General features: G+C 36.9%; 1 protein-coding gene across 1 annotated transcript in view; it reads left to right on the top strand.

Annotated features, from left to right (window-relative positions):
• LOC140309584 (transmembrane protein 132C) overlaps positions 1-26,579 on the top strand; it is a 236,508-nt gene that overhangs the window by 171,732 nt on the left and 38,197 nt on the right. Inside the window, exon 6 of the mRNA XM_072387505.1 lies at positions 18,383-18,526. Within this exon, the coding sequence (XP_072243606.1) occupies positions 18,383-18,526 (144 nt within the window). The remainder of the gene's footprint in view (positions 1-18,382; positions 18,527-26,579) is intronic.

Here is a 26,579-nt window from a genome sequence, read left to right as displayed (position 1 = left end):
TGGAATTGCAAGTGGGAGAAACTAAGACAAGAATGGAGTCAATAAGAGGAATAAAGTACATACAAATTGGAAAATGAGAAGAAATAAGTATTCTTTCTGTACTTGTGTTAGGTAAAAGAAAATATAATTTCATCAACCTGAATGGTATAGATGCCATATGATGTATTCCCAAAGTAGCTAAGGACCACAGTCATAGACATGCAGCATATCAAGATATATCTAAAACAAACAGAGTTGACAAGGATTTGGTTTCAGCACCAAGGACAGCGTCACAGCATATGCTCAGTGATGGAGCACTTTCTTGTAACTTTAGATCCTTCTTTGTCTTTGACTTTACCTGATTTACAAGAAACTCATATATGTGGTACAAATAATTAGTAACAAAAAAGAACTGACTGAGAAGAAATAGGAAGAAAATATCTTGTTAATTTAGCCAGTGGGAAAACTTGAAATCAGAAAAGGCCAGAAACGGTCACACTATTTTTTTTATTCTCTTTTTAGGTATTTTTTTGTGTCTGATGAACTGGATCCCTAATAATGTTGCTTCATGTTCCCAACAACTGTCGTTACACATCGCTGCCTGAGATGAGTTGGTTTCTGTCTCTCTCATAGAGCAAAGATAAATGCTTTTTTCTGTTTTGCTTGTTAGTTAGTTAACAGTTAAAAAATAATAAATACATTTAAAAATAGCCACTCCAATGTACATATGTTTATCTATTTATTGTATATGGAGGAAGGACATGTGATATGAAATATTCTTTCCAATTACCGTCTTCCTTTTGCCTGTCCTTGAATTGGATAGTTTTTAAATCTGTCCTCCATTTTCCTCTCCTTCCCCAGTCTAATTAGCTCCTCACCACTTTCATGCACCCCACTTTCCTGTCTCTATTTTCCTTAACCTCACCTCTTCTCCTCTTTTTATTCCCGTTCTTCCTGCTGCCTCCCTGTCTCCCTGCATCTCTTATTCATCCTCAGCCTCTTTATTTCTCCACAGACTTCCACCTCTCTCTGAGGCTTTGCTATGTAATTAATTCTTAATTAGAACACTTGTTTATCTTTGTTGCTTAAAGATGCCCGTGCATTTGGGTGCATACGCAGACCACGTAGCAGAGCAGTTATGCAAAGTGGCTTCTTAATTTACCTCCTCTGATTGGCTCAGTGTAAAAGGAAGTCAGGGAGACAAAGTATGAAGAAGAAAGACAAAAAGTCAATAATCTGCTGATGAAAACAGCCACACGCATACAGTTTTCAAACTCAATTTTAGATTTAGCATTTTTAGTAGATATTCATTAAAAGCAGCCTTTCTATCTTCCCTTTGTGTCTTTAATCTTTATGTCTTGAGCTATTGTTTTCAAAGTCCTTTTTTTCTGTGTATGTTTGTCTCTGTCTCTCTCTCTGTCTCTCTCTTAATTGTTCTTTGTTAATTTACACATTCAGTAAGATGCGGTGGAATCAATCTATTGTACGCACACACTCCCATGGATTTCTGTTTGTTTTACACTGTTAGGTGCAGCTTTATGTTATTTTGTTGTCAAAAAGACTAACTAAAATTTACTTGGAAGAGTGATTTAAAAAAAAATAGTCTCACTTACACTTGAGTAGTCACTTTGCAGTCACTCTCAACATTTTATAGACTGTTTGAGCCTTCACACACACTTTTTAATCAACAACCACGACATGTTCAATGTATATGTGTGTCTGTATTTGTATTTGGGTCACTAAGAACTTGCTTGTCCGGAGCTGCAGGTTCATTACCATGCCAAGCGGCAGTTCACTCCAATCAGTCAACAAGAATGGGAGAAAGAGAAGGAGAATGTATCGAATAGAATATGTAGGTTGGTAGCAGTTTTAGAAAGTCAGTTACAAATGTTTAGAAATACACAAGAAAACAAAAGCTATGAGGCAAGAGGAGGACACTAACACTATTTTTTTCAAATTAATGTGTATTCCACATTTTCTGATTTTCTGAAATTTTCACATAGAATTAGAAAACTCCTGCAAGAAAGAGGAGATAGAACCTTACACACGATACAAAATGGAGAAAAAGTGAAAGTGCTTAGTTTTCCAAATTTGCAGATTTTTTGCATGAACCAAATCTGAAACTGAAGAACACACTACTTCATGCTTAGTTACATAATCCCATTTGGGAAATGATTATACCAACCACACTGTACTCATGTGCCACCGAAGCAGCTGTATCGGAGCAGTTGGGGGATGGAGTGCTCTAAACATTTATACATCAACAGCAATCAAAAAGAGAAGAGGGGAGTCTTGCCACAAGAGTGTTAGCTTGGGATATAGCTAAGTCCGCCAAGCCAAGCATTTTTCAACATTCAGATCAACTGATATCAGAGAAATAATAAATGTGTTAAAATGGGAAGATAAATATAAGAAAGAACAATTGTATAATGAAATGATGGGGATGGAAGGTAAAAAGGGTGAGAAATGGGGAGTAGTTAAACCTGACAGCTGAATAAAAAAGAGAGAACGATAAAGAAAAGAAGGGACACTGACAAATTGATAGAACCATAATATAGGAGACAAAAGAAGAAAAGTAACATGAGGACAAAAAAAGTGGGAGCATAAGAAGAATGAACTGAAACAAGGTAAATTGGCAGAAGTAGACGCAAAGTGGGGAGAGAGAGTGAGAGTATTACGGAGAGAGGATGATGGAGGGAAAGAGGAGGGCCCAGTGGAGGTGCAGAGCATCATGTAACAGTCCTTTGGAAGTCCACAAAAGCATAGAGGAGGGGAGAAAAGGGCGAGAGATACAGGGAAACAGAAACAGCGAGAGAGGAGACGAGAGCAGGGCAGTTCTAATGCAATTAGGGCTCTGGAAATTGAAAGTACAATTCTCTCTGGGATCTTTGCAAGAGTGGTCGTGTCTGTGTGTGTGTGCTTGTGTGTGTGTGTGTGTGTGCATGCATGGTTGGATGGGCTGTTAGCTTTCATATCTACCAAATGTCTTCATCCCTCCTCCCTCCTGCTCTATCTCTCTGTCGCTCCCTCGCTCAGCTTGACTCTTCAAAATTACTCTCTCATTTTACAGTCCACTCCCTCCATTTAATTTCTGCTTCTTTCCCACTCCCCCTCTCCTTTCGCTCTTTCGCTCTACATCTCTCTCTCTCTCGCTCCATCCATCTATTTCTACCTCTTTCTTCACCTCCATCCTTTTCTGCTTTTTCGTTTCATTAATTTGTGAAGAGGAAAGCAAAATGTCATCTGCTTTATATTTACATTCTGTATCTTGCTGGTCCCTTTTCTATTTCAGCTCACGATAAACCCCAATTTACTTCAATTTTAGTTTTTTTTCACCAAAATGAAGATGCCACATAATGAACATAGAAATCATCATAAAGCTTTTAATAACATATTTTTGTTAAGGCTGATACAGTATCTGTATGTAAACCATAGGTGGCTTTGACCTACATTTTTTTTTTATTGAAAAAATATGCTTACCTTACCGGAAAATTTGCTTAAAATGCAAATCTATGAAATGTCGATCATATGCCATAGACTGGTAGAATAGAAAGACAGAGTCTCTGCTTGGACTGAGTTATGGACACAAACATAAAAATTCACACACACTTGCATAGTCTATGTAAACTATATAAACCCTGGGTTAATTTAGAAACGCTCACTGTTGTTCCATCTATATTTTACTTGGCAGTTTAGGAATTTTTTAAAAATGCTGAAGACACCACCGATCTTTGTCAAATCACTTGTATGCAATACTATACAAGCCAACTGTTGACCTCGTTAGCATTTCCATTGTTTTAAGTCTGGACCCTTTTCTTATTGTGTAATTTTGTGTATTCGTCTGTAGAGCCAACCTTTTGTTTTCCATACTTGCAGTGGGACAGAAAGGAGGAAGGTTAGTTGTGAGCTAATTAACCAAGAAACAAGGTGATTGACTCTTGGATACCCCCACAGGCTTGTTAGTATCTCATTAGGAGCTTCAATTAGTGTCATGTCAGACAGGCAGGTGGGACAGGGAGAGACAGCCTGAAACAGGCCACAGAGGGGAAGAGGCTAAAGATACGCTTCACCAGAGGCAGATGCAGAGAGCAGGACAACAAGCACTGACGGATTTCAGCTTGAACATTTTGGGAGGCCATCATTACACAAATTTGTCGGTTTATTTTTTTTTTAACACACTCATTTGTTTTTCATGGGCATTAAAAGTGGAATCTGTCCTAAATTCACTTGTTACTTTCCTTTTTACATGTATTTTCTGTTCTGGCATCTAAACCACCTGGTTAGATTTAGGCCATACCTAGGTTTAGGGTAAAGAAAACATCATGGTTCCTTTATAATTCAAATTTGGCAGAGTAAACTTTTAACTGGTGTTCAGGTAAAGGTCGAATGGAAGTTAACAAAACTTAACCAACTGCTAATTGTTCATGCACCGAACGTGAAATTCCTTCAACTCCCATTTTTTTATGCCAAACATCCATTTCTTATATTGTGAAAAATAACTTCACAGCAGATGATAATACAGTGAGACGTAATAGTTTTATGAAAGCACACATGAAAGGTTTCAATTATTTTTTTTAAAATTAGAGGAAACTGATATCAGCATTTTTGCCAACTTGTAATTTTTGTCAGCATATTTAACTATGTTTTACACCCCTTGAGCAACTATTTAAAAAGAAAACATTTTCAAAAGACAAATCCTGCAACCGTGCTGAAATGCTTTGATAATTACTTTATTTTGACATGTAGCAACTTCGTACTCCATCTGACAAAAAAGAAAAACTGAAAATATGTTAATGAGAACAGCTTTATTTGGGAATTTGGCTGTATTGGTATAGTGTGTAATTTAGCACAAAGAGTGAGAAAAGCAAACTGATGTAGTGTGATGTGGTGGCCGCAAAGCAAAATGTATGCATCCATAAAGAATCACATGCTAAGCTGAAGAGGCCTGTATATTTGAACTTTTTTAGTATTTAGATATATATTCAATTTCAATGTTGCCAGCAGGACAAATGACAGGGAGGTTTGGAATATGTAATTATTGCATCTGTGTTGATTCATCTTACCTGCCTTTTAGCTATAAACAGGCAATGACAAAGAGTTGTAGGTTTATAATGAAACCACATCCAGTTTAAAGCAATTCATGTTGTAAAAGCTGCATGTAAGATTAAGTTTAAATGTGTCAGATATCTACAACATACTAATATATTTTAATTTGATTACATTATTCAAGTTAAAGTTGTTTTACAGTTGTTTTCCTGTCATTTTGCTTTCAATTCAAAGCTTATAATTGAACAGCAATGGCTGTTTTCACTAAGAACATGAGCGCTTTTTGAGCATCATTTATAAAGCACCTCGCTGCTTCATTTAATTTTCTTTAATTTTCATTCATTACAATTTTTTTTTGGCACAAATTCAATATCTTAATGATATAATGTTTATAATAATCTTAAGAGGCGCTCATAGGTGTCATGATCAGAACAGAGAAACGAGCTCAGATACAGGACATATACATGCTAAAGGGGGAAAAAACAAGCAGGGTAGTTGTATAAAACCAATCAAATTGGTCCAAAATTAATACACACACACATACACAAACACACACATACGCATGTATGTTGGAAGCAAAACTGAAACATGCACAAAGATAAAGTAAAGCAAACATTCTGATCATCAGAAGTGTTCAGCTAAATTAATTATTGCTCTATATGCCTACATGAACCAGTCAGGGCTATGTTGGAAGATGAGTGGTTGTGCATTTTTCTTTGCACTGGATCCACAGTTCTTCCACTCTTTGAATGAAACACTGTGGAGGTGTGGATATCAATGATTCTCCAGTCTCTCCTTAAAAACAAATGTCTATGTTGTTCTTCTTCTGCTTCATCTGTTTTGCTCTTTTTTGTCTTTTTTTTTTATGGAAAATTTGCCCTGGGGCATTTGTAGTTAGCATGCAAAATCTGTGTTGTCATGGATTTTGGTCCTGCTAGTGGTTTGCTGCAGAGGGACCTGGTGAACTGGTGCATAACAAAACCTTACATCACACAAATCTCATGCACAAGTGGATGCAGTAACTGTGAAGTTAACTTTGAAGGATCTTTAGCATCTTGTCAGATCAAGCAGTGAGGGTTGGGTAAAAAATTTGGCTTTTGTATGTTAGCAAATTTACATTTTTAAGTCGATGGACAAATGCAAACCACCAATTTCTGATATTCCATATTCCTCTGCCTACTTTTCCCATTAATATTTCCATTACCTTTGTGTTTTCACACTTCATTCACTAATGTGCCCAAGCAAATGTGAGAAAAAGTCTTACTTTGCGATGTATAAAAACAATATGATTCTGTTGGGTGACTGTAAGGACTGGATGTGCTGGAATAACTCGCAATGAAATTTGGTTCATGCTCAGTTTCTGCATGGTTAGTCTGAAGTCTCAGCGATCACAAGAAACATTTCAGCATTTGGCTATCATTTAGCCTGAAGTAATTACTCTGTCTAACATAGATGTGGTTTTCCATCAAACACCCCCACACACGCACACTTACATGTACATTCAAGTGAAGAAAAGTGGCCTCAGCACACACACTCAAACTTGCATACACCCACACACATCTGTGAGGCAGCCAAATAAATGAGGCAGTGCTCCTCGAGCCTAATAGTCTGGCTGTAATTAACATTGTCATAGAGATAATAGCCATTTATCCCTGATACATCGCACACACATTCACTTACACACACACACACATATATGCACCTATTGTCCAAATCTTCTGTGTCACCCAGCTGTCGACACCCTCATCTGTTTCCTTCTTTCTCTCTCACCTTACCTCCTTTCCTCTCTTCCTCACCAGTATTTAGACATCATTCATGATTCTTCATTTTCTGTTTTCTCATTTCTCTGTTGATCCCTCTTTCCTTTCATGTCTTAAGACTTTGGACGTTTTTTTCCCTTTATTTCCTCTCATTTAATTTATCCTGTCATTTTGCATTGTCTCTTTTTTTGCATTGTTTTCTAATACTAAGACCATAATTCATAATTCTCATAGCTTTTTTGTTGTTGTTGGTCATACTGCAATCTGCCTCCTTTTGAGTCGAAAAAAGAAGAGAGACAAAGAAAAGCTAACAAAAATATTGACTTTCAAGTCATTAAGGAGTCTTAATCTTGACAGTCAAAAGTTCCAAGTAAAAAAAGTGCAGGTAAAGGAACACAGTGTTTTTGTGTCCTCAATAATCACATCAAATATCAGAAAACTAATTTATCTGTCATCTAACAAAGAAATTAAATGAACAAGAAGGTCTAGTCTCAGATTTGGAGAAAAAGTTGACACATAACAGATATATTATCTATTTATAGATGATAATGATTATTATTATTAATATTATTGCTGATGCTGAAATTGTTAAATCATCTTTACCAAATTAAATTAAAAGTTTGCTAAAATGTCATACGTTTACTTGTCTTCATCTCCTTCATTTATGTTATTCTTAAATTTTAGGATTAAAGCAACTAATCTTTTGCTTTGGTAACAGTTGTTTGGTAACCATTTGTGTCATCTGTCGTGGCTGACTTATATTTGTAGATTTTGGTCATTTTGGTGCAGCATGAGACACACAGCACACTGTTTGCATCTATTCTAGCCATGTTTTTTAATCAGATTAGTCAAATACAACAAAACACTCATACGCAGATTCCTGCAGCAGATATATGAAAATGATGCAATATTGACGGTGGGATAGTTTGTTCATTAGAATGCCAGCTTCTAATTATTTTAGAAAACAGTATTGACTTTTCTGGCTTTAGACAGCCTCTCTGCTGAATCATAGTATCAGTTCAAGTTGTGGTTCATTTACTTATTTCCCGGACTTCTGACCTTCAAGACAAAAGAGGACACAAGAATATCTCACTCCAAGATGTGTACTAACTATATCAAACGAAAAGTATCACAGTGAAGGCTCAAAATTTGTGAAGCAACTACATGTACACGTTTGCTCTTAAACATGTGACTTCTGTTTTGCATTATGTGAAAGTAGGGCTGCCACGATTAGTCGACAATTGACAATTGTTGATGCGTCTTTTTTTTTTTTTTCAAACTTTCTTTTTCTCTCAAAACTGCTGCGGCACCTTCCACTGCTGCGTCTGCCTTTCTGTCCTTGACACACATGCACAGTATTGATAACCGGGGTCAGCAGTCATTTTAACAGGAAGTTAAACCAGACGGGCTCTGGTATCTTGGCTACCCGGCAACGGAGCTCAAAAGTGTGGGAGCATTTTAAGAAAACCAAAGACAAATGTGTGCAATGCAATATCTGTATGGCAGAATTTAACTTCCACAGCAGCACAACGACGATGCATGAGCACCTGAAAAGAAAGCATGTTGTTGTGGCTGATTGTGAAGAGGGACCGTTATCTTGGTAAGCTAACTGGCTAGTTAGCTGCTAAAATTAGCATAAACAGAGAGTTAACTTGCTACTTACTCATATTTGTAGCTGTAAATGTCAACATTAGCGATGACGATTGGATTAATTAGCCTTAGCACACATATTTCATGTGTTTTCTGTAACGTTATAACAGTGATGAGTTTGAATAGGTTATGTTTCAGTGCTAAAAAAGTACGGTCATCTTCAATATCAGCTTTGTTACAAAGCTAGCTACATGCACACCTCAGCAAGCAAATGTCCTGACTCAGTCCATACTGAACGTGTTGGCGTTATATTTGAGTCAGTGAGACCAAACCTTTTTGTGAATAATTCCTTAGTTTCAGGTGCCTACCTCGTTTGATTTAAATGCAGCTATGTTTGATGCCAGAGACAAATGAAGGAAAGAAAACCCTTTTTTAAATTTTTGTGTGTTTGCTACAGAGTTAAATAATTGTTTGTTGCATCAAGCTGCATATTTCATTAAAGGGTTAATGAACTATGATATCAATTGTCTTTTTTTTAGTTGGCATATAACACTCCAAGCTAAAAGCTAATGATGGTTATATAAGAGCAGCTGCATCCTGGTGCCATAAGCTGTATGTTTAACATTCAATATACGTACGATCCGATTAGTCGACTAAGCAAAAAAAAAAAATCATTTGTGGCAGTCCTATGTGAAAGTGATTTTTGATATACACAAAAACACTTTATGGCTTGATGGCTGTTGGATTTTTGTTAGTGAACTGTCATGCAATAAAGCTGACTTTGAGACCTACTGGACCCTTACTTTTTTACTTCACTGTCACTTGTGATTGGTTAAGTTTTGTTATTAAAGATACATATTCAGCATTAAATGCTGAAAAGTAACTAGGATCAACTATCAAAAATATATTAAGTAAAAAACTTAGATGGTTAAGTTTAGAAATAAGAGAAAAAAAATGTATGATAGGACTTACCAATAAGATAAATAAATAAAATGGCCAAACAAAACGTTGCCATCTCAGCATTTCTGAGCATAGTTCTTCCCCTGTGGACATACAGGATTGTAATACCGGCTGGTGAGATCTCTGCTGTCAGGGTAAGTTAAGCCAGATCACCGAAAGGTACCCTGGACATATTGAGCCCACTTCGTAGCACAGGCCCCAGGTGTTCACAGGTCGTATAAAGCCATGTTTGAGTGGTGAGGCATAGTGGAAATAATAGGTTTGCTTTCAGTTTCAGTAATCACATGTTTTTTTTTAATGTGTGCAGTTAATTCACAGGTGTTTTTACTCAATATTAAAGTCTTTTCCACAGTCTTTTTGATAATTCCTAACAGAAACTCTACCTATTATCATTATTGTTATTATTCTTTTAATTTTTATTACATTTACTTAGTAATTTCTTCCCTATAATTTTTTCCATCATGTTTATATTGCAAACACAGCATCTTATGCTTTTTCACTGGAATGACATAAAATACCAAAATCACATTACAATTAGTGCAGCGTGTCAACCATTGTTCAAGAACAAATGAAGGAAATGCATTGTTAAACTAATGCATTCACTCCAGCACCTTCAGAATGCAAGTACAAATTGAATTTAAGCAGTTAACATTGTGAACATCTGATTTGCACACATGTGCATCTTCACTGACTTTATATCTGAGTTAATATCCTGTACAGTCCAATAAACAATGAACATGGAACATGTACGTCATGCTACATTACCTTTCTTTCATATGGTCACTTAGGTCTCTGACTGTGCACTTCTAGTCAAAATTTATGTTTCTGTGAATTGTCAAGTGAACAGAGGATGAACAGAACAGATGAACAATATTTTTTTTAACAATAGCTTGCTTGTGCTACACAAGTTAATAGTCATTGTGAAGAATGACAGAGTTGCAAAGCTTTGACTTCTAAAACGTTGTCCTTACGATCAGCATCCATGGGCTCCTCTAAGAAACTGAAATAATGTATGCTCACAAAGTAGGAAATGACTAGAAGAAGAATGCAACACAATCAATTTTGTATAGTAACTAAACAGGAATGAGTCTAAGTTTAAGTATCCAAGAAAATGAGAAAATGTTTCTTAGACTACTGGCCATAGGACTGCTAAAAAGGAAAATTAGAATCCTTAATTCATGCTCACCACAGACTGTGGTGCTGTAAGTGTGCAAATAAACATGTAAACATGCCTGAAATTTTGTAAAAGACTGCTTCAGAAAGACGAGTTCTGTCTGCAATGAGCAAAGATAGATTTGGAGAATTTTGTTGAAAGACCTATTCTGCCCATCAAGTCTTACAAAAAGAAAAAGAAAATGCAACTGTTAATTTTTTATTACAAATGTTTTATTACAATAAAGGCGATACAATATTTTCTTCTTGTTGTTTTGTGAAGGAACTCATTCAGCGTGGGAACTTTTATATAAAAGTTTAAGCATAACTATGTACTTTTAATCCTTAATACTTGGCATATTTTTATCATAATCTAAACCTAACCCTGTACTCTCTTATGTCTACCCCTAACCACCTGGCAGAGAAGTCAAAAAGTGTAAAATTCTCAGACAATTTTCAGATGGGACACATACATGGTTTTCTTGAATCGCAGTCCATGCAGTAACAAGAAAGTCTTCTCCCTCCTACATTTCTAACACTGTTTTTTGGAATTTCAAATACTAATCATGTCAACCTGCATTTAGGCCCTTTTCCTCTTTTTCTAAAAAAAAAAAAAAGAGCTTTGTCTGCTACTGTTGTGCTTCGTAATAAATGCTGTAATCTAACATTTACACCAGATGAGAAATGCTTTTTAGTATTTTTGAGCTTTGCACAGTCAGGCAAGCCATAAACTTCCCATTGAACGCAAACTCAAATTGATGAACTCCTTGCGCATTTGTACAGCTCAGCTTTTGTCGGAATACACGGAAGGATTCTTATGCATCCCATCACACTTAACCCTCATCCGCCAATGCTTTCTTCTTTTATTCATTTCTTGTTTCAGTCTCGTACACTTTACGACGCCCTATGCATCTCTCGTTCTTAGTTTTCATCTTCTTCCATCCCTTACTTTTTGTACTGTGGTGAAGGATTTTATTTCTTAAGAGGCTGACAGCAGCATCAGGCATTTACAGTAACACAGGAAATATCTGAAGATACACTGAAGATTAATACCAGATCAGTTGAGCTTCTCTGTTCTGTCGGAGCTGATGCTTGCTCTGTCTGGCATTTATGCAAACAGTCACACAGGGGAAATACAAACAATGATTGCATAATGGCTTGAGGCTCAGTTTGGATCAAATGACTTTTCTATTGCTGGAGGGTATTTGTTAACTTCCTGTTAAAAAAGCCATTTCCCCCAATATCAATTTACCTAATTAGCTAATTGTTAAGTATTTCAATAGATTTTGTGGCTTTAATGCATTTTATGGCCATTTGGTGATTTGGTTTCAACAAAGTATATGTTGTGTTTGTGTTGTGTGTGTCAGCTTGATTGTTACAGGTATGGATTAGAGCCAGAGGGGCAATGGCTAATTAAACGATTGCTTCCAACTTAAAATGATGTCCGTTCTGGGAGATACACATCCGCATATTATGTAATTGTCCATGAACACATGTATGTCTGGATTCACCGCAACATGGAACACACTGTTTCCATTACCTCTACAAGTAAAATGTCACAGAGTACTGTTACCCATTACTATGTGAAAATAAAATGTAGGAATGAGCTTTGAAATAAAAGAACTTCAGATTAGCTAAAGAACACAAACTTCATCCCCTGTAAAAGTAACCAGTGGGTACAATTCCTTGTGTTTATCATTTCCTCTCACATGACAACATTTGAATTTATTACATACAGCAGCTGAAGAAGCAGGAGCTTTTTTTGCCCGGTGCCTCACTGTTTGGATTGTTAGACTGTGGTGAAAAGGTCACAGCGAGAAAGAAGTAAGTCTCTGAGTTGTATATGTTCCAAGCAATTTCCCCCAAATGAGAAACCTGACAATTTAAGGAATGAACACAGACGTAGATAAGGCAGATATGCCTCCCTTTATGTGTGTGTGAATGTGTGAGAGGGTGTGTTGATGCCTCTGTGCATTTTCTGGAAACACAACTGCAGATTACATGTCAGTACTTCCATTTTGATTGGAAGAATTTTTATGTGTGTGTGCGTCCGTATTCATTTGTGTGTGTTGAAAAGACAGAGCAAGTAAAAGAGAGAAAGATAGAGAGAAATAGAGTACTGGAGAAATAAAGAACGACGCAACGAGAGGTGCTTACGGTACACACTCTTATTGTCAGTTGGAATTTAATTTGTACAGAAGAGCAAAACCCACCAATTTCTTTCAGTGTCAACACTTTTATGTGTGTGTGCACTACTCTGATGGGTGGTCTCGCTCTAGTTGCTTCACTTGCGCGCACACACCTTAAAAAGTACAAACATGCATGGATAAGCTTCGCTGAGCAGGGAGGCCGTTTCCCAGACTTTATTTTTCTTTGCACCGATGCTCAGAAACATTTTTGTCAGTGTGTTGCTGATGCACATAGGCGCACTCACATTTATTCTCTCTTGCGCCCTCTGTCTTGTAAAGTCTTCAAGTGTGCACAAGAGATTTTCTCTTGCACACTATACACAGGTGTGAAGGGGAAATATGTAAACGCTCAGAAAAAACGTATTAAATCATACATTCTTGACACTCAAGAATTCACCACACATACACATCTCTGAGCTTATCTCGGTGCAGTGGGAAGCAGCTTTTGAAGGCAGTAGGGAGCCAGTCGTTGACGAGCCACTTAATAATTCCCTTGGACAAGCATGAAATTCTTTCCTTTTTTCTCCCTTATCTCTTTCTCTGTCTCCTTGACTCTTGTTTTAATAGCCCTCTTCCAGCTGTGTTTTTATAATTTTTTTCACTAGCTATATTTTCATCATTTTGTTTCTGCTTGGTCTCACTTACCCTGTCTCATCTGTTTTGCTGTTTTTTTAACCAGTATTTCTGTCCTTTTTCAGCTCGATTTGGTCTATTTTTGTATTCTATCGTAAAATCAAGTTGCTATTAATATGAAGGTTACTAAGGCACTTGGAATGACTAATAATTTAGGTTTTCTGAACCAATGTCCAGTCAGTAGTGGACAATTAAATGAGGCAGCTGTCATAGGTTAATGTCTGGCTGTCACAAATAGCAAAGAGTGTGTGTAACAGCAAAACCACATTCTGCAATTTTCATAATTACCAAGTAAAGTCTTACGTTGGTTTGAGTTCTGTCTTCTCTTTCCTCTCTTTCTCTAAAACTACACTTTCTCTGTCATCTTTTCCCTTTCATAACACGTCTTCTTTCACCACACTTTATTTTTTGACATTTATGCTAATCAACAAATATCTTATTTGCATACTTAAACCTTATCCTGAAATCTTCTTTGAAATATGTTTTTTAATATGTTACTGGAATAAGCGATGAGTTCATAGCTCAAAGCAAGAGAGTTCCTGGTTCAAATCCCGGCTGGGGCTTTTCTGTGTGGAGTTTGCATGTTCTCCCTGGAGTCCTCCCATCGTCCAAAAAACCCCATCCATGTTAGGTTAGCGTATGACTCAATTGTCCGTAGGAGTGCATGTGATCGTGCGTGGTAGCTCGGCTCTGTGTGATGGACTTTTGACCTGTCCAGGGTGTACCCTGATTCTCACCTGATGTAACCTGGGATAGCCCCCCTACCGAGAATTGGATTAAGCGCATATAGCAAATGGATGGATGGCTGACATTACTGATTTAAATTTCAGTTTCATCCAAACATTTTTAGATAATTTCAATCCAAATTCTTTGGTTTTTAGAGGAGGATTTAAATGCAGTATGTGTCACTCATCACACATTTTGTTTTGATAATCCATTCCAATCTGTAATTATTCTTTGTTGTGGTTGTTGAAACTCTTGTTATGATATCATTTATATACTGATATCTAAAATTATAATCATTTTTCACACTTAAACATAACATTTATGAGCATCTTTAATACAAAAATAACAATTCCAGTTGGGATGTTGTATAAAATGTAAATAAAAACAGCATAAAAACATAAAAACTAATTATGGAAGTTAGACAATTCACAATTTCATGATTGGGTTTTTTTTGTTTATCATTACGCTGGAAAAATAAGTGGTACAAAAAAAGAGATATCTGGAGGAACCTGTTGTAACTTAGGTTAACTGGAAACAGGGCAATAAGTAGATTATGTATTTTAAAAAAGAGCACCGTATGGAGGCAGAGTCTCTCAGAAGATGGGAAGAGATTCAGCAATCTGCAAAAAACAAAAAAAGCAGTTTCAAAATAGTGTTCCTCAACGTAATATTGCTAAGACATTGAATAGTCCATCATTTGCAGTACATAATATCGTCAACAATTTTACATATCTGGACACATCCATTTTCACCAACAACATGGCTGAAGATCAGTATTGAATGCTTGTGATATTCAGGCTCTCATTCGGCACTGCATTAAGATTCTGTCATTGAAATCACAACATGGGCTCAGGAATTCCAGAAATTATTGTATGTGAACACAGTTCATCATGCCATCCACAAATGCAGATTAAAGCTCTGTTGTGGAAAGAAGAAGCCATATATGAAGAAGATCCAGGAACAATCCCGTCTTCTTTAGGCCAAAGTTAATTTAACATAGATTGAGGCAAAGTGGAAAATGTTCTGTGATCAGATAAATCAAAGTTTGTTTAGCATATTATGGATTCTCTGTCCTCTGGACTAAAGCAACTTTGTAGCTTTTTATCAGTCGGTTCAAAAACCTGTATCTCTAATGGTATGGGGCCACGGACAAGAGCCCCACATGGAGGGCTGAGCATCGCACTTCTGGGGAAACATAAATTACCCAAATTAAATCAAGTCGCTCTAGAGGCCTGATTGATGTGAGAGCTAAAAAACTAATCCTGGTCAAAAGCTATTCTAAGGTCTCTTATAATAAAACTGGAAGCCAAGATAATGACATACAGAGGAACCATCTCCCTGTCTCGAGAATCTTTGAGGTTTTTAGGACCATAAAAAAGGACATAATTTTTAAGCCTGGTTTAAAAGTAGAAAATTACATGTTATCCAGGACTGTACGTTTCTAAGACAACTTTGTAACTTCAGAAACTTATTAGTTCTTTGCTTGCTTGATAGATAAACAGACCTGAGTGTCATCAGCATAACAGTGTAAATGTATTTCATGTTTTCTAATGATATAGTCCAAAGTTAACATGTATAGGGAGAACAGAATTGATGACTAACTAATTCTAATAATAAGTCATAGAATTCAGATTTTTTTAAAAACAGTGGATGGTGTAATACAGCCAACAGCAGTGTTTTTTGTATTTACATGTCTTTTCTTTTGTGTATATCTTTTTGTGTGTCAGACACAAAACAGACCAAACAGAACCTGTGAGCACTAAGAGCAACACAAGTAAAACAAAAGTTTGGAGAAAAAAAACATTCCCTGATGGTGCTCAAAATTGAAGGTCAAAATTAATCCACAAGGAACTGTAATGTCAACCTGCTGTGATAAAGTATCTTTTACTATTCAACCGCCATGCTAAATTCAAAATGTAAACTTTTTTCTTTACTTTTTCTGCATAGACATATTGTTCACACATGTGCCTTTCTCACACTGGAAACTCTTTCTCCTGAAGTAGACCAGGAAATCTTCAACATTATGTTGGTATTTTTAAGCAGGAATGTAGAAAAGTCTATCTTCAGGTGCCTTTGTCGTAGGATACATGCATCAAATAAAAGGTAAACTCTATACCAAAGCAGAAGGTAAACAGAGTTGAGTCAGTTCATTTGAGTTTTCAGGAAATCATTTTGTTGTAACCTGTGGTCCAGATAGCAGAGGTGTTGTAGTGACAACACTACACAAATTTTCACCATACTGTTATTGATGTGCTAAAACAGGCACACAGTAACAGATAACAAAAAAATTTACTCGTCCTCTTTGTTTTTAGTCCTCCATCTGCTCATTTTACTTAGAAGTCTAGGAAGAATCTTTATTTTTTTTTCTTTCTATATCTACTTTCCTTGTGCCCTGCATTGCCCTCTCCTTATGTGTCTTTAATCATTTTCCACAGATTTAATCCTGTTTGTCTTTTCTCCTCCTCCTCCTCCTCCTCCTCACCCTTTTTCAGCTCCAACCTATACAACAGTGTCTACGTTGTGTCAGTATCGCACATTTTTTCCGATTTCAGACACAACAGAGCAATGTAAGAAGGAGAGAGCAAAACTAAGAATTACTGATTGAGAAAGTGAGTGTGCATGTTTAATAGAGAAAGAGCAAGAGATCTCATTAAGTAAAGGTTACACTGCGGAGTGTGGCATAGAGGAATAGGGCACGAGGCAGGTTGTCAGTGGTCACATTCGCTTAAACTCTTGAGTGTCAAGTGTGAGTGTCTGAGAATTCCCATCTCACCGTGTGTGTTTGCCCTTTGAGTGTTTTCTGTAGGTGTGTATCCCTGCCTTGATGTGCTATTCTGCTTACTATGCATATTCTTGTGTTTGCTTTTGTTTAGTCTTCCTGCTCTTTTTGCATAATTATGTGGGTGTTTAGCCATTGCATATACAACTAAGCCTGATAATGTCTAAATGTAAGCTTTATTTTATGTGCATTTGTGAATGTGATGCAGATGTGATACTGTTCCAATAATTTTTTTATCTCATGTGTGTGTGTTACGACTGATCCAACATGCTCTGCTTGATCAGCACTCAGTAACATCCCCTTAGGCAAATATCACAACGTGTATACCCTTTTTGCAGCCAGCAAAAAGTCTTTCATTTGTTGTTTTGGGACTTTTTTGCTAATTCTTCCAGCAAAAGGCTTTTGCTTTATGAGACTGGTGAGCCTTCTTGCATACGCTGTTGTTTTTATGTCTATTCACAGGACTTTAGTGTTATTTAGGTAAGATGGCTCCTTGTCAACCACTGCTATGTGCAATTACCATACATACCTAACTGTATACCATAAGTATACTGATAAGAAGGAATGAATCTAACTAATGGCTTGTAGGAAAGAAAAATATAGATTTTTTTGTTTTGTCAAAGAATTAACACTTTTTAAAAGAGAGTCTATTGGAGCCAGACATGCTTTGTAGCTACGAGTGGGATTGCACTTCAAGGCATTTCCTTGTTGGCTTCATATCTGACACCAGATGACAATAGATTTTTATGTACAGTCTTTAATTGCACATTTATTCTTTATTTCTCCTTAATCCTCTCTGTTGGAATTGTCAGTGCTTAATTCCTCTATAAGTCAAATGACACACACACTCACACATATATATACACATATTTCCTATCCAGAATAAGTGGGCCTTGCAAAATACCCTATAATCAGGCCTGTGTTGGTGTTGATAAATGCCCCCTTGGAAACTCAATGCCAAATAATCAAGATTGACGCCGGTACACAGTGTTCCGAGGTCTATATGTGTGTTGGTTTGTTTGGGCTATTTTTGTTGGAAGGATCTAATCAAATGTAATCATGTTGATTACTTTAATTGAGAGGTTTATAATCACTTCTTTTTTCCATCTTTCTCTTCCTTCAAAACTCTCTCCTGCTCTCTAAAACCTTTTCATTTTTGATTCTCACCCTGGATTTTTCATTATTGTTAACCATGTCTCCCTTTTCATGTACAATATGCTGAATTTCATATTGAAGCAGACAATGTTTTGTCTTTGTCAAAGTGTAAAGTTAGAAATACAATGTGAAAACACATTTACCAGCAAAATATTTTCACAAAATAATTGAGTACTGAGTAAATAATGTTTTAGATTACAATAAATATTTATAAAATATCATATGACAAGATTGTCTACTATTGACAATAGGTTCTACAACTGCTTAAGGCTACACTGACTTTAAATCGTGATTCATACTGAGGCCTGTCAATGGCTGAACAAACTATAATAACTTGGTTAACTGGGTGTTCAAGAAAGTTTTTAGTAGTTTTTTTTTCAATTCATGTTTTTTTTTGTTCTCTTTATCTGTAGGACACACAGGTGGTGAACACAGCCATTCTAACTGGTCGGCGTGTAGCAGTGCCCATCAAACTGGTAACTGTGGAAACTGATGGGCAGGTGAGGGAGGTGGATGACTCCGTCACCTGCAGCTCAACAGACGTGGATGTGGTCAAGGTATTTCTTCTAAATCAAACAAAGGTCACTTAGCAGTATATAATATCATTTGTGTATACGTATTTGGATGGAACATTTTTGTGATGTAACACTGCATACACATGCACCTTGTGACACCTGGACATTCCAGGACACTTAAGGCACATTTTATCAACTGCTTTTCAAATAGACTTTGGTGTTTTGGAATATTTTCTTAACATTTTTGCCTGGAATGCGCTCTGGGGGAAGACAGTAAAGGTGTGGCCGCTATGCAAGTTGATATTTTGTTGGCTTAATTAAACTTATACCAAAGTGTAAAAGTGGTCGTGGCCGTTAACACTGTCTAAACTTACACATATCTGGCTTTAGGAAAAAGCTAGATATTTGCAATAGTTTAATGGTGATGAGTTAGACTGACTACTATGTTAAACAAATGTGGCTTTTTAACAGAACATAATAGTCTACCTTGTAATAACCAAACTATAATTCCATCTTAATCCTGTCTTCAAGATAAAGTGTTTTGCTATCTTTTCCATCACCAGGTGCTTAAAGCAGTATTGTACAACATTAAGATGACACAAGATGATGCTTTTAGGCAGCTGCCACTCAAGCCAAAACCATTAGATAAAACTGAAGTGTATATCTTTAAACATAAGTCCTCTGTTTTAGATCTAACAGACCAAAACAGACTCTGATCTTATTGCTCAGTTGAGTCTGTCTGACTGAGGAAAGTGGTTCATTTAGTGGAGGAAAACCTAGATCTTTGCTCCCAGAGACTTGCACTGCACAGATTAGCTCATGAAAAGGAAATATGAGTCACACAGAGAGAGAAAGCCTGCATGCTCTGGTAAGATCATCATTACACAGCCATAGCACTGGCGAGTAAATTGTTTGCTTGTGTTTTCTGATTGAGAATAGTTGATATTGAGCCTGTAATAAAAAGATAGCTTTAAGCATGTTGCATTAATGTGTATAAGTACTAAGCTATTCACTCTGTTGATTAAAGGTTTCCCAGAGATGTTTTTACTTATAAGTATACTTAATATTTTTACATTTTGCCTCAACAGATTCTGTGTCACATCTAACAAAGACTTTAGTGTATATAAATGATTCACAGTCATCTTCTTATTCTTATTGCTCAGTTTCTCAGTCAGCCAGAGAACCTTTGGTGGAATTATAAATATCCACCAAAAATCATGAATAGAAATATGTGTAGCACCATTCGCATGATTCTCTGCATAGATCAATACAGCTAATAATTGTCCAAATAAACCAAAGAACATCATGAATATGCACAAAAAATTATGTGTTCTCAGTCTGGTTTCTTAAATTATTTTTTGCATGATTACAAACAGTCTGTTACAAAATAATCACATAAACTTCTGTGCTATGTGTATCACATTGGTCAGTTATGACCTTATTAAAATGTTTCGATTATCAGGTTCGTGCTGGAAAACATTTTTTACTCATTTCCAACCTGAAACTTATTATTATGAACTTATTTTCTCAAGCGTGTGTCCTTATCTTGCCGTCTTACTATTTCTTATTGCTTTTTAGTAAACCTCTGTCATAAGGAGGATAGAGGTCATGTGGAGCAGTCTTTTTTTGGACTTGGAAGGGGTCCACCTTCTGTTTAAAAGACTTTCAAACAAAATGATTGTTTGCTAACACTTAGAATCTAACCTGATGGAAGGACAGGATTGAATGTTGAGCCAAAGAGAAAAAAAGCTATAGAGCTACCATACTAATTGATAAGGCAGAAACACCTTTAACACCTTTCCAGAAACAAGTCAATGCCAGCGACTGAAGATTGATTCCTCTTGTGCATTGCTCAGCATGCCCTCGGGACCTAAAATGAAACGCACCCTTGCTGTGACAGTTTCAATATGATGCCAATTTCCTGGTACAAGCCGACAGGAGTAGTGCTGTTTAAGAACAATCAATAACAGCAGAGTGGAAATGGAAGGAGCTCATTCTGTGAAGTGTAATATTTGCACTCTAACAGTGTGTTGTAGTGTGTGTGTTGTAGGTGAGTATGTGGTTGTTTCTATGTCCTCAAGAGCAGCCATGTAAATGAATAATCCAATAAAAAAAGTACACAAACCTAAAAGAATCTATAATGAAAGCACACTGCTCGGGTGACTATATGGAGACAGCATAACATGAAGATAACAGAACTGTGCTAAATCTTCTGTTCAAATTTTGAAGTTTACATTCAGTCTGAATGAACCTGAAAGAACAGCTTTAAGGTGTATTCAGACTTGAGGAAAAGAGCAGTATCACGGAATGGTAAATAACATTGATTATCCTGTAACAATGCCATGTCCTGCGGAGAAACCTTAGGTTCTGGCATCCGTGTGGATGTTACTTTGACATGTACCATCCACCTAAGCATTTTTTAGACCAAAGAACATTTCACCATGGTGGCATCATTCCCTTGTGTCAGCAGTTTCCCCAGTAAGACTTTACTGCAACATCACAAAACCTGCTCGTGGCTCAAGGAGCAGACAGTGTAAGGAGTTGACCAAGCCTCAAAAAAAGCTAAACAGATTGTGCTCTTCCGTATTGCATTGGAACAAACCTCATCCACAGTTTAGGGTCCCAGAAAAATTCACCACAGGACAACCCCAAAGGTCAAGTATACTTGCCTGTTTAGGCAGCATAATAGCGGCCTTGACAAGAAATGCAGGTGGTTACAATGTTGTTTCTTATTAGTGTAAACTCACCACTGTGTATGAATAAGATGGTCATCAACATGAACTTTTACATATTAATTTTGTCTCAGTCACATGGAGATTCTACATGTGATAATGAAACATTGGATATGTGTTGTTTGATGACATTCGATCTGACAAATACTCCCTTTCGCATTCCCCCACACAAGCCAAAAAAATAAAACACACACACACACCCGCTTTGAACATGAACAGCTGTTTCACAGTGGCACCCAGAGGGTAAAACTCCAGGTAGATGTCAATGAGTCACGATGACAGCTGAAAAATACCAACCAGAGAACCCAAACAGTACACAGACAACTTGAACCCTGAGCTGAGCCTCTAAGGCAGCACCTCCTCGCAGGGTTCACACAATATTTGCTGTTTTGCTGTTTTGTTATCTGTTGATGTAGATGATAGACTTAAACCACTGAAGGTCCTTACAGTACAACCACTACAACTCAAAGGTGATGATTGAAAATATAAACGTGGCCCACAAATGTCACACACAGCAAACTGAGTTCAGAATAACACCCATCAAACTATAAAGACCTGATCCCCCTTTTAGGCACTATCATGTCATGAGTTATGTGTTGAACTTTTCCAAATTACCACCAGTAGAGTTTTTTGACAGCTGCATGGCAGGTTATTACAAAGATCATATTGTAATTTCTCCATCACATCACAGGTTCCATAAACCTTGGGCTTCACTGCCATCCATTCCTCTGTTATCTTATTGCTTACATGTCCAAAGTGGGAATAAGAAAGAATGTCATTGAAATGATTTCCTTATCAGAATCTAAATTATTACTTAAGTAATTGGAGAGTATTATTAGCTAATTTCTCTCTAAAGTGAACTATGCTGATGAGAATGTTCTGTTACTACCAAAGCAAAAGAATTTGAAATTGGGTGTAGATTTACATTTGTGAGGCTGGATTCTACTCTGAGCTGAGAGTGTGAACCAAAAATTAAATGATGTATTTTTATCGTGTTGGTAGGGACTTCAGACATTCACACCTATGCTTCCATACTCTAATGTTTTTTTTTATTAAATCACTGGTTATTTGTCTTAATTTTCAGACTTTAAATATTTCAGATTTTTAGTCAGTAATGATGTGAAGGAAATTTGATTGTCATGTGGCTTCACATCACTTTCATCCAACTAAACTAGTTTCTTACGGTAGTTAAATGTTGGCAGAGGAAGTAACCGAACTGATGAACGTATGGAAATGACTGGCTGATCCCGTCGCTGCACCACAACACATTGCTGTTGTTTTCACTGATGCAGTTCTTGTCACTCAGTTTAGCTCATTTACATATCCTTGACATTAACATAAGCAACAGCGAAGAGCTACATGGATAATAACTCCCCTTCTCTTCCTCAGCCCTCCCTTCCTCTTGTCACATTCTCTTTCAGTGTAAACTATCTTGTTAAGGTCCCTTGAGATTCTATCATTTGTGATGTGCGTATGAGCTGCTGCTGTTGACACAGCAGTATGTGTAGGTCAGCTGTGTCACAGCTGGGAGGGGACAGATAGGGGACAAACACAAGCATACACACAAATTAGTACCATTATCCTGACCTCACGCAAAGCAAGGAGGTGAGAGGAGAAAAGATGGGATGAGGTGGTGAGAAGATGATGAATAGATCGATGAGGAAAGGAAGAGGGGAGAACAGGAAATATCTAGGATATCAGGCAAGTTAAAAGGACAAAGGAATTTTGGTAGGCAACCAGACATCATCACATTTTATGCTGAGATGTGAAGAAGGAAGATAAAATAAAAGCTAAACAATATCCAGGTGTTTCAAACATCTGTGCTTTTATTCATATGAATCAAGTTAACATTCTAATGTTGTGATAAATGTTGATACCCAAAAGATTGTAAATTGGGCGTACGGTACAGTTTTTACAGTGCCTTCCTCTTACTTTAACCTTAATTCAGTTGCCTAAAGGCAAAAAAAAATGGTAAAAAGTAGTAGACAGCAGTCTATTTTTTTATTAGATGTTTCGATCGATTTGATGATATTATCGGCACCCCGAATGCTTTTTACCACGATAATTGTGGAGCGAAATTTTGATCTAATAACAGCCCCAACCTCAAAGGCCAGAGCAGCGTTACCCAAAATGATGCCTTTTTTGGGGGGGGAGATTTGTCTTGACTTTTTTACTTTAAGTCAAGACTAAGGCATTTCTGTCTTCAAACTATTTTTAAAAAAGTTATTCCTGTCCTTGGAGCTGCATGGTGATGTGGTGGTTAGCACTGTTTCCTCACAGCAAGAAGGTTCCAGGTTGTTTCTGTGTGGCCCTGTGATGGACTGGCGACCTGTCAGGGTACATTACCCTGAGACAGTACCCTGCCTCTCCCTGCCACTGCTGGGATAGGCTCCAGCCCCCCCGCGACCCGACCGACAGATTAAGCGGGCATAGAAAATGGATAGATGGATGGCTATTCCTGTCCTTTACCTTATGCAAAACTTTATAGGTACATTGCATGCAAATAATAGAAACTGCAGATGCATATCTGCAGGATGACATAACCCCCTCCTCTGGCAATAGTTTACGTTTTAAGACCGATTTAAAGCCGTATTTAGCAAAACTCTTGCGCATTACACCTGGTGTGGAACATCAAAGAGTATCTGATTAGCTGGCCATTTTTAGTACTTTGATTAACTACAATTGTGTCAAATGTGTTATGCAAAAAAATTTGACCTTACAATCCTTTTTTCCTTTTTGTTTCTGGACTTTTGTGCTTTAATGTGATAGTGACAGAGGAGACAGGAAATGTCAGCTGGGCAATGACATGACAGCCAAGACCGACACCGGATATTAAAACTGGACATGTGAAATGAACACTAGTTACTCAGCTCATACGTTGCCCCATATTCTCTTTCTGTGTTTTACAAATAGGACAAACTAACTCTTATCACAATACTAAATTCACACAATGTGACCGTGAAAAGACATGTGTATCCTTTGTGTAGGGTAGTAGACACGATCATTAAGAAAAGCTAACTCAGGCATCTCTCTCACCTTACTTCCTCCACACACTCGTATCGTCGCCCTCTTTTAAATTCAAGCGCAGTGACAGCATGTAGTCTCACCTCCCTAAAAATTGTCCTTCCCTGTATTTTAAATATGATGAGCTCTGCCACCTTCGTTGACAAGACTAGCTATGTGACCTTCAGAAACCAGCGTCCAATTGACTGATGTCTGCTTTCTTCAAACTATGATGAAGTGCTTTCTTTAAGCAATTATTACTAAACGTAAGAACTGTAACACTTCCTTTCCAGGCAAACAAATTACAAAATAACACTTTCTTAGCCACAGGGAGGTCTGAGATCTGCAACATTCAGTTGATTTATAAATTTTTTATCACAGCCCTATATTATCCCAGAGGTTAACATTGACAACAACCTTCAAAATACATAGTAATTTTATCTCAGTAGGAAGGTTTTCCATTTCTGTGACAAAGTTGATATGATACAGTAACAACCATTTGGAAATAAAATAAAATGACCACATAAAATGTAAGTGAGACGACTGGGATCAGATAAGTTCCCTGTCAAGCTCTGCAACTGGTTCATTAAATAGCGCACATATCGATTATTAATCTGCTTTTTATCTCTCCTAACAAATGCAGTAACACACATACACACATACCCTAAACGTTTTGAATACATAGATACACACATGCACCCTCTTTTAACACTTCTTTGTCTTTAAAGCCTTCATCTTACTAAAATTCAATTACTGACGACATCATTAAAGGGATCTCCACAAGAGCCAATTACTGTTCATCCCCCTGGGTGTGTCTGCAGGATGATCTGTGTCTCTGTCTCTGTAGGTGTGTGTATGAGAATGATGGTAGGAAGACAGACTTCCAAAGTGTATATGTCAAGCATTGAAAAATAACAGGACAGCATGATTCAGCATTTTCTTCTATTTTGAGCAAGAAGGTTATATAAGAGGTACCGTTTATTTTCAAGGCTCACACAAAAACTTTAGAGCAAACTCAGATGATAAATCTGCAATATTCATCACCTCGGCCTCAATGAAGTGCACCATTTTAATAGGTAATCATTACAACAATGACCATTAATGCACAAGTGTATTTCTGTCTAAAAGACCAATAAAACAAGTTTGAACACTGGCCCATCTGGGTAAGCGTGCAGCCCAGTTTCACCAGATATTGTAAAATGTGAATGTTTGTTCACACATCCAAAACTAGCAGGTGACTGTGTTTCTTAGGGACTTATGTTGTGCCAAATAATCAGAGGTCACAGGACAGAAACCACGTCCAATGACTAAAAAGCATTGTAGTCTATCACAGTGTATATTTGCTAACTTTGACCATGTATTTTTTCAACATATAAACCTAGCCATGTGTTTTTTTACATGTTCCATGACGGGTGCTGTGTACATGTATACTGTCCCGAACCTCCTAACTAAGACATAGGGCAGTACTCTTCCTCCTTTTGGTAATTCTAAACATTAATGAATGAAAACTGGATTCACAGATGTAAAGAAGTGATGCAGGAAGGATGCACATATCACCAGTCAAAAAACAACACTAGCAAACACACGCCATGTGGTAATTTCAAGTAAATACAATACTATAACATAAAAATTGAAAATGAAAATTGCATTTCTTTGTTGGTAGAAATAAATGAACAACAGTTTTCAGTTATGTTTTTGTGTCTGTTAAAGGTGTCTCTCATGTGGTGAAAGGTTCTTCACACTGAAACACACTCAGCGGTTTGACCACTAATTTTCTAAAGAAAAAAATCCGCAGAAGAGTTCAAAGACGACGTCATAAGAGTTGTGATCAAATCACAGCAACATCTTTGCGCATTCATTTGAAATTCAAATAGTTTTTTTTTCATAATGAAAAGTACAGTAGAAGTTATATTTCTTTGTATAATTTCCATTGCTATTTATCTATCCATCTATTTGTTTTTGTCCTAATATAGTTTTAACACAAATTGAGTAATAAGAAAATAAATCTAAATTGTAAGTCCAGTGCACAGTATGACTACAAAAACACAGTTTGGTGACTTGCAGTTTTACAAATAAATGAATGAATGAATATATATGCAAATACATATATAGCTTGAGATGCATATCTTTCTTCAGTAAATTCAAGGTTATGGGAACTACTACAAGTCCACCCAGCCTCCTCACAAGTAAAAATGTGTTTAGACTCATGAGTGCGTGTACATTGTAATAGATGTCTGACATTGGGAAAGCAAAATAACAGTTGAGTTTGCAAGTACATATCCTTTGAATAAGATGTGCTGCATTAAAAACAAGCAAAAAAATAGTAATTTTCTTCTGTGCTGATAAAGCTCTTTCCCTTG

Source organism: Leuresthes tenuis, unplaced genomic scaffold (genome assembly GCF_036924035.1).
Source record: "Leuresthes tenuis unplaced genomic scaffold, fLeuTen1.0.hap1 SCAF_6, whole genome shotgun sequence".
In the NCBI taxonomy this organism is placed as follows: Eukaryota; Metazoa; Chordata; class Actinopteri; order Atheriniformes; family Atherinopsidae; genus Leuresthes; species Leuresthes tenuis.
Note: the sequence above shows the minus strand (reverse complement) of the source record. Positions and strands in the feature narration are given on the sequence as shown.